General features: G+C 36.9%; 1 protein-coding gene across 2 annotated transcripts in view; it reads left to right on the top strand.

The window, feature by feature from the left end:
* phldb1b (pleckstrin homology-like domain, family B, member 1b) overlaps nucleotides 1-12,583 on the top strand; it is a 55,747-nt gene that overhangs the window by 35,315 nt on the left and 7,849 nt on the right. For both annotated transcript variants that reach the window (XM_043259252.1, XM_043259253.1), the window contains 12 exons: nucleotides 551-679; nucleotides 2,471-2,626; nucleotides 2,704-2,814; nucleotides 3,010-3,099; nucleotides 3,479-3,583; nucleotides 5,567-5,692; nucleotides 6,742-6,900; nucleotides 7,098-7,244; nucleotides 8,955-9,074; nucleotides 9,242-9,344; nucleotides 9,624-9,674; nucleotides 10,809-11,094. In XM_043259252.1, coding sequence (XP_043115187.1) covers nucleotides 551-679; nucleotides 2,471-2,626; nucleotides 2,704-2,814; nucleotides 3,010-3,099; nucleotides 3,479-3,583; nucleotides 5,567-5,692; nucleotides 6,742-6,900; nucleotides 7,098-7,244; nucleotides 8,955-9,074; nucleotides 9,242-9,344; nucleotides 9,624-9,674; nucleotides 10,809-11,094 — 1,583 coding nt within the window. The remainder of the gene's footprint in view (nucleotides 1-550; nucleotides 680-2,470; nucleotides 2,627-2,703; nucleotides 2,815-3,009; nucleotides 3,100-3,478; nucleotides 3,584-5,566; nucleotides 5,693-6,741; nucleotides 6,901-7,097; nucleotides 7,245-8,954; nucleotides 9,075-9,241; nucleotides 9,345-9,623; nucleotides 9,675-10,808; nucleotides 11,095-12,583) is intronic.

Raw genomic sequence — 12,583 nt, 5'->3', positions numbered from 1 at the left:
TTTAAAGTTCTTTAAACAAAATCTGGTTCTGTCCGTGCTTTGAAATATTGATGTTTTGATGTGCTATGAATGTTGGTCTGGAAAGAACACAATGCATGAATGCCATGTGCATCAACAAAAAAAAGTAGATCAACAACTAGTCTTAGAAATATCTAAGGACTAACTTTAAAAATAAAATCTGATGCATTAAGTAAGATGCTATTGCAAATCTTTCTTTTTATGATAAAAGAAAGAAAAAGGCCAGCTTCAAACTAGCCGACGATCCCAAACAAATCGATTCCTGTCATCTGATATAGAATAAACTCATTTAAAAAAAAATCATTACATCTGAAATATTTGACCAAGAAATGCCTGAGAACAGAAGTCTGTTTGGCCCTGTTGACGGCCTACAGTCCAGTGCCACGCAGTGTTTTATAAGGCTTAGAGTTCATCCTTTCTGGCTCCACCCACTCTGTTGTGACCTCTAACCTCGGACGCTTCTGCATGGCGTGGATTTGAGCTGTGTGTTCTCTTTCTCTCCCCTTCCCCGGATGGTGTGTTTTCTTTTTAGGAGAGGGCTAATGTTGACGCCGAGCGGGAAGCCCTGGAGAGGCTTCAGGATGGGTACAATGAGTTGATGAGCCAGCTCCATAACTGCCCTGAATCTTTGAGGGAGCAGTTACAGGAACAACTCAAGAGGGTCAGTGACCATCAGGAACATCAGCACTTTACCGACTGCTTCCGCCCCACCTTCCAGATACACCTTCCCAACTAAGCTCTTTTGGGTTGTCTATGCACCAAATCCATTATGATGTTCCTAGTAGAAACATTATTCAATGTTTATCATTCTTAAGAATGATTTCTGCTGGGAACACCACGTTTAAATACTTGTCTGAAAGTCTCTAAATACCTTACAAGAAGTAAAGCGGTGTAAATTGGTAAGATTTTGCATGTTTTTGACATTTTTGGGTGCATTTTTTGAGGTTTCTTACATGTTGCTGTCTGGTGCCAAAATATTAATAACACTTAACAATGTACTAATCTATTAATGCAGAAACTAATGTAGTGCTAGTTTTGTTTTGATACCTATCACTTGATTATTTCCTTCAAACCAGCCAAGCGCAAAACCAACCCACAGTAGAGTTCATTGGTCAAATCAATCAAACAAAAATCAACAAACATGCAGTTTATTTGGAAGTGCAGCCAATTTCATAATAAGGTTGAGGTTAGTATTGAGGTTTGTTTAAACATTAAATAGGCTGTGATTGATGTGCTCAATGAAATCTTTACGCTCTCCAAAGGCTTTGCGCATAACTTGTTTGGGGGTAAAATCATGTACTTCTCTCTGTATATCACACAGATTATGATACTTTGGCCAAAAGATATTATTTCAATGTATTTTGTGTAAAAAGACACCAAAATACAAAGCATACTAGGAAGTCACTGTTTAAGAGGGAATATCATGTTTATTTTTATTAGCATGGTTGAAGGAATCTCGTCGGACAATATTTTTGATGACTAGCCCATTTTGCAGGCAGAAATATCCCAAGGGTTGCACGAGAGAGAAGCGATGTCATGTGCGCACTGAGCCTTCAAGCTTCACAATGTCAGAAACGCTTTGATGAATTGACAGCAAGGGCTAGCCAGTGTCCTTGCGGTCTGTATATAGAAATGATTGATGTAGAAACTTGATGTTTTTCATAAGATGAATTTATGATCTAAAGTGTCAATGTCATTCCTCTTTTTTCTGTCTTTCCCAGTTTTACCATCCCAGCTGACAGTTTAAAAGATGTTTGAGGGTTTCAGTTGTATGTATTATAATAGATCATAAGGGATTCTGGAAGAGCGTTTTATATCCACACAGATCTGTGTGTAGCACCAGCAACTGGACTCATGGGGATTGGTAGAAATGCTGCAGGAAATCTTTGAAATGACATATAAACCAAGTATCTTAAGAATATGTAGGAATATTTTTAAATGTATCTCTAAATATTTTAGAAAATATGTTATTAACATTTTATGGAGTTATCAACACACACACACACACACACACACACACACATATATATATATATATATATATATATATATATATATTTGTATATCGCATTATATAAATAGTTAATCATAGTAACAAATAGCAAAAGAAGATAATATTAAATAAATTCATATTCCCTGTACCCATGTTTCATTATATGTTGTCAATAATTGAAAATAAATAAATGTTATTTTAAATGATAATTTAATCTTAAATGCAGATTTATTTTAACGAAAATATTTCAGAAGTATTTAAAAATCATTATGGCAATTTTTTTAATGCATTTGCATTTGAATGAGGTTGGCAACCTGTGTTGCATAATGTTCCTGCTGGTTTCTCCCTGTGGCTTTTTAAGCTGACTCAGCTTGGCTGCTGCGGAGCATGCATTGTGCAGTTGTTTATGGGATTCTGTGACTGGTTATTGACCCCCTGCTTTTACGTATGTGTGTGTAGGAAGCTGAAACCCTTGAGGCTGCGACTAAGCAGTTTGAGGACCTGGAGTTCCAGCAGTTAGAGAAGGAGAGCAGTCTGGAGGAGGAGCGTGAGACCATCAGCCAGCAGCTGCTGCAGGACAGAGCTCAGTACCACAGCAGCGTCACCAAAAGAAAAGTAAATGAAACAGACACACGTGACAAAGCATGGAACCATAAAGAGCGAGAAACTCATTTCAAAGCCGTTGTTTCTAGGAAAAAGTTGCAGCATTGGAAAGCCAAGCCAATCAGCTGGGGATACAGGCCACTCAGGAGTGTGAGAGACTGGCCAAGGACAGAAGTATGACATTTCAGCTGCTACAGAAGGTACAGGAAATAAAAATGACTTCCAATATTCATTTTTGATGTTCTTGCTCATTTTAAGAACACTTTAGCGTGAGGTCTTGCACCTGATTTCTTCAAATGCTCTTCAATATTAATGTCTTTAGTTGCATGGTCAAAAAGACCAACTTTTTCAAAAGGTTGTTGTTTGATGTTTGACTTGGAACCTGTGTGTTTCAGGAAAAGGAAAGGCTGGTAAATCTGGAGAGGAGATACCAGAGCTTGACGGGTGGAAAAATGTTCCCTAAAGGCTCCAACGCTATAAAGGAGGTAAGCAGAACTGTAATCATATGATTTTTGAGCATGCTAGGTTACAAAGAACATAACTACTGAATGTTTGATCCCTTGCTTGAAATTAGAATGTGTTTGTTGATTAACATATCTTTAAAATTTGTTTTTTCCAAGTACAGTATGCTTTTATGTGACCTTCAAATGCTTGATGAGGACCTATAGTGTGTTTCTTAGCAAAAACGTTTGCAATTGATCTTTGTAGTTTGTTTGTATTGGGCTAGGAGAACTATAAGGTTCTTTTTAGCCAGATGGTAGCATATGCGTCCCTTGTGCCATCCCATAAAAAATTGGGTTAGTGAAACAGGAAATGAAATCCTTTAGACTCAGGATATTGTTTGACTTATAAACCTCCGCCCAGGATGTGCTTCACATCAGCGAAGCTGACCTCTTAGACGATGACCATCCCTACTTCTCCCCTTTTCATGCTTCCTCATTCCACTCATATCCCATGGTGCCACAGGAGGTAACTGCACTGACTGTTGATGCATGCAGCCTGGAGCGTCTAAAACTGCCAATATTGACTAAAACGTGCTCTGAGAACGTCAGTACTAAACATCTCAATTTGTGTTACCTTATCAAAAGCGCTTGGCTTGTTGGGATCTGATGTTTGGAGCTTTCCAAAGACAAATCACTCTTCCTCTGAAGTTTTGGAAGAAGTTTATTGATTTTGTGTTCAGACAGAAAACAAAAGTAGCATAGCAAGTTTTTGGGAAATAACTGAATTGCCTTCTGAATGAATTGGCTGGGTCAAATGCTCATGAACTGGTTCAACAAATTATTTACAGATTAATTTTATCCATGTGTTTTAGTTTTATTACTTATTGTAAAATATTTATCTTATGTTAGGGATTTATACATATGCAATCAAGAAATACAGGAAAGCGGTAATATTGTGAAACATTATTAAAATTAAATATATAGGTTTTTTTAATATATTTAAAATTTAATTTTCCTAAAAACAGACAGATCAAAAGAAAAGCATTTATTTCATATAGGCTTTTAACATTATAAATGTACTTTCTAAATAAAAGTATTAACTCCTTTAAAGTAAGTTTATTGGTTCTAATCTTTAAAATGGTAGTGTATATCGAAACTATATAAATATGGCTAAAGTTCTTTGCACGCTGAGTCTGAAATTCTGAAAACACATATGAGTCATAAGATGCATTTTTATCATAAAAAGACAAGTCGTTAGTGCAGCGATAAGATCCCTAAAGTTGCAAAGACAAAAGTCTCAAAGCCAAAGAGATATTGGCTAGTTTGAACATGCCCCCAATTTGTGACATCACAAAGTGAGGGTTTGTTTTCATAACACCGCTCAAATGTTTACCCAAAGAAAGAAAGCTTAGCTATTATTTGAACTGTAGTGTTTGCTGTCGGTTGCTGGATGTGCTGTGTGTCGTTGTGAAAGTGAAACTACTTTCTTTGTGTTTCAAAAAGAGGATACAGATAGAAGTCAGTGGTAAAGTGTATTTATAACACTGTTCCAGAACAGTTCAACACAAATATTCAGATGTGTTCAGCACATGTACAGAGGGCTATTTCCTGAATCTCGGAGCAGCCTATGCTAGCTGTGCACAGAGACAATGGGGTAATTCTAACTGTCTGGTGCTTCTAATTCACCCCCAAGCCGTCCTAGGTGTATATGACTTTCTTTTTTTTTATTTCTTTTTTTATTTATCCAAGCTTGGTGTTGTGTGTGGATAGTGGCCATTATTTTGAAGCTCTGTAAATATCTGCAAATAAGGTATATATAAGTACTGCAATGTAAAACTAACCTATATGCCTTCGGGTGGTTGTCACATGTTCTCTGAAGTAGATCGGGTTATAGTAACAAAAATATTTCCAAAATTTAAATGTAAAATATTTTACACTTCTTAATTAGAATGTAAATTTACTGACAGTCAGTTACTTACTTACGTTAAAATTTAAAAAATAGGAATATTTTTGTCAAAAAAACATCAATCAGCTTCAGAGGATATGTGATAACTGACTCCAAAACTTTTGTCCATTATAAAAAAATTTGGATCAGGTCCGAGTTTCCACATTTGTGTATCTTTAAGCAAGCATTTTGATAGGAAAGGATGAAGAATACACAAAAAAGCACAAAAAATTGCATATACTTTTTTTTGGCTCAGTGTGCAAGGACCTTTAGAGTGTTTACTCTGCTGTTTAAGAGTTTGCAGAGTATCTACTTTAACGAAAGTAAATCGACTGTAGTTGGAAAACTGTAAAAACCTAAAATGTTGTTACCATATTTTTTACAGTCAAAATCATAGCTGCAGTTTTTACTGTCAATTTTATGGATTTAGCTTTACAGTGTAGGCATGCATGTCAGTATAAGTGTATGAATATGCCAGTACTGCTCCCACTGAGTTTGGATACGAGTAAACTGACAGCTGAACTTGTGTCCTGCGTGAATGGGTTGACTGTTAACGCGTCTCAGGAGTACTTGAAGCTGTCGGAGGTTTATAAGATGTATGGGAGTGATTGCCATGACATCCAGCTCGCCAACGCTTCCTCACACGGCCTCTCGCTTACCCTTGACCCAGCTGTAACTGCCCCTCGTGAGGTATCATAGCTGCTCTCTTCTTTCTGCTTCTCACTTTAAAACTTCTTTTCCTTTCTTCTTACCTATAGTGCTGCTTACATTTGTGCTGTATGTATTTGTTTTACATCATATCCATGACCGCCATCACCGAGCATAGTATTAGGGTCATGCTAGGAAATGGTTGCCTTTTCCTGTAAGATTCTGTAATTCTGCCAATTACAGTTACAATACAAAGTTATAAAGCTGATAAAATAAAAATATTGCTACAAATGTATTAATAGCCCATCTAAGATCAGATTGATGAGATTGTTTCTTCACTGGAAAAGATTTAGCATTACATTAAAATTTTGCATTGCATCACTTCACTAATGTATCCTCTGCATTAAATGGGTGCCATCATTATAAGAATTTAAACAGATGATAAAACAACAGAATCACTTCTGGTTAAAATACAAGCAAACAATCCATAATTATGATTTATTATGTACATTTTCAGTGAACTGTTCCTTTAATAAACTGCATCATGAAATCTCATATAGTGAATAAACTGTATTTTAATGTAATATTAAGCTAATTCTAAATATTTATTAAAAACTTACTTTGATACTATTACATTTTATTAAAACGAACAATTATTTAGATATAACTGTGCTTTAAAAAAAAAGAAGCTATTTTGTACATTGAATTTCTTTTAAACTAGCATATTTGATTACACAGTAAAGAGTTAAGAGTAAAACAGGTTGGACAAGCAGCACCCATTTAATAGAATGACCCAGTACCTCTATGCTTGATGCAATATCTTACATGTTAGTTTTTGTCCTAGCCAGCTGCATTTTTTCATTCATTCAGTTGCCATGACATTGCTATTTTCATTTTCACTGTAGACAGACCTACCTATCTGCAGCAAAACTTATCGAGCTGCATCTGGTTAGGACAAAGTATAACCAAACAGCTCTATCATACCTAATTATGTTCTGTCGTTGCTAACCTTATAACTTCTCTTTCCTGCTCTGCTACTTCCTGTTTTTTCTCCGTTACACCCGTGTCCGCGTGTAACTCCTGGACGTCAGGAGTATGTGACCGTCGGCCAATTAAACCAGCTCTATGGGATGCCGAAGGTGGAGTCTTCCCCTACCTCACCCATCCAATTACTTCAGTCGTCTCTCGCAGACTCCGCCTTCTCCTGCCTCCCCTCCCCTCACGGCTCCTCCCTCTCTCTCTCCTTCGAGGTGTGTCTCTCCTCCTCTCGTTGTATTCCCGGTTAGGCCTGGCTATCGCCGATGACCTGTGTCATTCAATCATTGAATCTTTCAGTTGCTCATTAACACTCTTTTCTTTCTCTCTCTGGCACCTCACCATCCCTCTCTCTCTCTCTCTCTCTCTCTCTCTCTCTCTCTGCGCTTATGGATGTTCTGCGTGTGTTAAGCGTCAGTCGGACTGGGGCAGGCCTCAGATGCCCGCTTTAGATTTAGAGCGCTGGTACCAGGAGGTAATGGCAGCTGGAGATGCAAACCATCTCTGCCCTCCTCCTCCCCTCCCGGCTAAAGCTTTCTCCTCACGTAAGCCTGTGCAGGTAACAGCCAGAAGCTCAGCTTTCTTTCACCTTTCCTCTTCTCCTCCACATTTTCACACTTCATCGTCATAGGCCATTTTTTTATTGATGTGTCTAAGTAAGGTTGTTCTTGTGGGTGTTTTGTGTGAGTGCAGTTTTTATGGCTCCTGACTCTTCAAGGTCTTTGTCTTCTGTTGTGTGGAGAACCATTCCTTTTGTTAAAGGAATAGTGCCCCGAAAAATTGGAGTTCTGTTCTGCATTTACTCTATTACTAATCCTCATGTTGTTTCCTCAATGGGACACTAAAGGAGAAGTTGAGCGGGATGCTCTGGCTGACTTTTTTCTGTTATGTTGAGAGTGGATGAAGACGCTGTCAAGCTTTAAAAAGTATATACTATATAATATGCAGAGTTTTGTCATGATACTCGTGTACATTACCATGCTAAACTCTCTGAGAGTTGTCATGGCAAAACAAATAATAGCTATGTGCGAGGAACAGACTGTGACTATGCACTTCAAACCTTGCTTGACATACATGATTTCCATTAACTTTTACTGCATGGAAAAGGGCAGCTTGAACATTCTGCTAAGTAACACCTTTTGATGTAAAAATAAAATGTCAATCAGGTTTTGAAAGATATAATAGTGAGTGAATGATGACAGAATTTGAATTTTTGAGTAAAATGTTCCTTTAAACAAAGCAACTTTTTACTGGTCATGCATGGTTGTTAATGAATCGTGAAGTGTTATAAAACTGTTAAAAACTTTTGGGGTTTTTGAAGTCTGTTGTGCTCACCAAGGCTGCCTTTATTTGATTGAAAACATAGTAAAAACTATAATATTGTGAAAAGTTTTTAGAACTTAAAATAACTGTTATAATAACTTTATTCCTTTGATGCAAAGCTTAATTATTCAGAATCATTATTCCAGTGTTCAGTGTCACTTGAACCTTATAGAAATCATTTGAATATTCTAAAACTGATTTCCTGCTTAATATTTATGTGAAACCATGATACGGTCTTTGATGAATAGAAAGATTGCTCTTAAATCTTTTTTTTAAGATTACAAAATCTCATGAATTTACTGCATCCTTCAGAAAAAAAAAAAAAAAAAAAAACTCAAATAAATTAAAAACATTCTACTTGCCCCAAAGTTTTTGAACACTAGTATGCAGAAAGTGGCCTTAAATCAAGGAACAAAGCATATGTTATTATCACAATTTAAAACTTTTTTTACATTAATACATTAATTACATTAATAATTTAATATAAACTGGTATGTTCTGTCTAAAAGTTGATATAATTAAAAACAAATGTTAACGATTTACTTCACTCAAGTTTACTTCATTCATTCAAAACAACAATTTGTGTCCTTTAAGTCAAACTTAAACTATATTATGATTTTTTTCTTTCTTGTAACAAAAATTAATATAGTTTTCATGAAATCTGAGATTTTTCTGTCCCTAAATATATAGCAACACAACTAGTACAAGTATGTTGATACTGTATAGTCTATGTGACATAATTTTTTTTACTATATACTATATACTGTATAGTCTATGTGACATAATTTGGGGGGTGAACTAAGCCTTTAAGACTGAATTTTGTCTTAAACTACACCTTTAAATCTTACAGGTGCTATGTTTACTGATATAAGGAATATAACCCGATTTCACAATAGTCCGACGAAAAGCAACACTTCGACTCATAGCAACTCTTTCCGTCCTGCAGGTGTACCGTTCTCGACTGGACAGTGATACCAGCCAATCGTCAATTTCGAGACCGAAAATCAGTGCCGGTCTGTCCCCCACATACACTACAGCTACACTGGGACGCAACACTCCTGCCAGGGTAAATACTGCATTGAGTCTCGGTCCAGGGTAAAGTCTCTCTGTTACACTCCTGCCAGGATAAATAGTGCAGCTATCAGAATCGCCTGCTTCATTTAATGTGCTAATTTAGCCCCCCTCTTATTGTTAAATATGCTGTCGGAATTAATTGTTGTTTTGTTTACCCAGAGTCCTCTGATGGTAGCCAACAGCACAGGGAGTCTCCCACGTAACCTGGCAGCCACGCTGCAGGACATCGAGACCAAGAGACAGCTGGCTCTTCAGCAGAAAGGTAATGAGGAACACAGCAGCTTGACAGCTGACAATTCAGAGCAGGTTGTGAAATCAACATAAACAGCTGATGCGCCGTCAAACTTCAACCAAAAAATGTCATTATCTACTCACCCTCGTGTCGTTCCAAACCCGCATGCTTTTTTTATTTTTGTAATTTTCCACATCTGTTTTATGTATAGAGGCCACGGGATACCAGTTTTTTCTTCCGTCCGTTTCCTTAGTTGTTTTTTAACTTTTAATCATCAGCCCTTCTTTGTTGTCCCTTGCCCTCAAACAGAATTCATGTCCTCCGTCTTTGAGTCGTCTTCCAGTACGGACGGTCCCACAGGTAGAGCGAGATCTATGTAGCATTGGGCTGACATTCATCTTAATCGGCATCCTCATTAGTTCTAACTCAAAGTTTTGTGCACGTCCCTCCCCCATTGGAACGGTCTTGCCGTGTCCAAATCTTCTCTTACCAAGGTTTTTTTTGATGCCATAGCTGTGCATGAAGTCAGTGGTAATCTTGCAGTTTTGTATATTTAAAGCACTTTTGTTTGTTGCACTACCAGTCAGTTGTACGCACTTGAATTGTTTTTCTATTTTATTCCACATTTATTTTTAATTATTTACTTTAAATTGGTTGACTTGGTTGCCAAATGTTTTATGTAAATATAAATAAATACATACATTGTACCTAACTTTCAAATGAATGAAGACAATTAAAAAAGGTGTTTTTTTTTATTTGTCTAGTAAAACCCAAATAATTTTTTAATTAATTTGTTACTACATAATTATCAAATAATTGTATATTATATAATATATTATTTCATTTTATTTTAGCTCAAGTATAACAACAGTTTAATTTGTTATATATTTAATATATATATTTTTTGTTTTTTAATGTCAACTCCTTATGACTTTTATGATAAGCTCAAATGTGAGATCAGTTAAATTTTTTTTTTTGCTTTTTTAATATGTACACTTTTGTGATAATTTCTAAATTATAGCGAATATATAATTTGATTGATTGATTATTTAACAGATTGCTTGATTGATTGTGGTTATCCAAAAAAGAAGGGACCATAAATGTTTAATTAGCTTAATCAGTTATATTTACATTTTTTTTATTTGATTAACATTACGAAATCGAAAATATAATATAAAGAATGAGCAGAGGAGTCTTGACTGGTAGTGTACAAAGGAATCTTGTTTTTCGAGGTATGGCTTGGGCTATTTAATCAGCGCACATACGTTACATATATGTATATGTGTATGTGTGAGGCATGATGGAGCAAACTATGCCATCCTAAATGGATGAGCAGTCACTTGGGTTTCAAAGCACTATGTAGTCTAATAGACGGTTTGCCGGCTATCTGTGACCTATAGACTGCTTAGCTTGCTCAGTTTTGGGTACATTTACGGTTCACTGCATTTTCTCTCAGTGGATCTGACTTTCATGTATGCGTTTTATCTGCACCAGGCCAGCAAGTGATCGAGGAGCAGCGGAGGCGTCTGGCCGAGCTGAAGCAGAAAGCTGCAGTAGAGGCTCAGTGCCAGTGGGAGGCGCTCCATGGCTCTCAAACGCAGCTCAACAGTCACTTTTCCTCAACCTCGGGGCCAGTCGTGCACCACTCCATCCTGCACCACACAGCGCCCTCTTCTGGGGAACAGCCTTACGACACGCTCAGCCTGGAGAGCTCGGACAGCATGGACACAAGCATCTCCACTGGAAACAACTCGGCCTGCTCTCCTGACAACATGTCCAGGTCTGACATTTCCACACGCTTTGAGCGTTTCTGAGCACTTAGCCAGTGGCTCTGCGACAGGAATTAGTGGAGGCTCTGCGGTTCCTCTCCACATGCCTGTCCCAGGCTAAATTATCAACCATCTGCTTAATGGCTTTCGCTGAGTACGATCCAATTTACCCGGTAGGGCCTGCAAAGTGGACTTCATAGGGTGTCCGGCCGACTAATGTGAGATCACAGGGAGCATAAATTATTCTCATTTATTTTCATTTTATACACTGCATTTATCTATGATTGTGAGGGGTTTGAGCAAGATAAAAATCCAGATGAGTCTATATATAATACACTTTTAAATATAAATATTAAACATTTTATGCAACTCTTATAAAATGAATTAAACTCTCTACTATTCAAATGTTTGGCTTCAGAAATCTTTACTTTTTATTAACGGTGATGCATTAAATTGATCAAAAATTACAAAAAAATTCATGGCAGAAATGTATTTGTAAAAATGTATTGTGATGCTTTTTATAAAATAAAGCATCGCAACTGTTTCCAACAATGATAACAAATCAGCATCGATTCTGCTTTGCATCACAGGAATAATTACATTTAAAGTTATTACATTTAAAATATAATAAAATAAAAAACTGTAAAAAAATTTTTTTATCTAACTGACTTTAAACAGTTTGCACTATAGTCTATATACTAATTTTATATACGAAATATTTATATTTAATTTGTTATGCTGTGTTATTTTACGTTTATGTTATGTTACATGCATGTGAATATGTGAAAAATAATGTGTATTTGAGATACATTGACATGCGTGTAGTAACTCGGTGAATCAGAATGCAGCAGCCGTGCTTCATCCCGCCCCCTTTCCTGAGAAAAGGAAAGAACAAATGAACGGCTTTGATGCTGGAGGCTACAGATTAGGTTGTTTCTGGGTTAAACGGGCTGCATGAAGACATGTCTTTAAGCTTGTAGGTTGTTGCTGGGTTAAACGGGCTGCGTGGAAACAGTCATCCGTTCAACTTCCACTTAAACAGGGACAGTCAGAGCGCGCATAGGACTAATTGGGCTTGCAAAAATATCAGCAATCCAAAAGGCGTCTTCCATAAACACATGCCTGAGGTTTTACCGTCGGCTCATCCACCCTTCCTGTCAGAAACGTACACCCACTTTTTGTCAGTTTTTTCACCATCCCCCTCCACGCATTTATAGAGTAATTCATTGTACTTGTGTAAGTAATCCAAACGTACGTAAGGCAGTTAAGTGTCCTGTTGTACTTTCATCAGAATTTGACATTTATAAATAACAGATGAGCCAAAGGAGTAAGGAAAAAACGGGCGGTGGAAATTAATGAGGTGCAAACACCGGCTGAGTGAAATTCAGAATTCAGTTCGTGAGTGTGGATCTGAATTGAATTGGTCACGCCGCAGAGCATGTTGGAGAGGAATTTGATTTGGAATGACAGGAAGAGAAATGCACTTAATTGTAATTCAAA

The sequence above is a fragment of the Puntigrus tetrazona genome, chromosome 15, assembly GCF_018831695.1.
Source record: "Puntigrus tetrazona isolate hp1 chromosome 15, ASM1883169v1, whole genome shotgun sequence".
NCBI lineage: Eukaryota > Metazoa > Chordata > Actinopteri > Cypriniformes > Cyprinidae > Puntigrus > Puntigrus tetrazona.
This window is presented reverse-complemented; position numbering and strand designations above follow the sequence as displayed.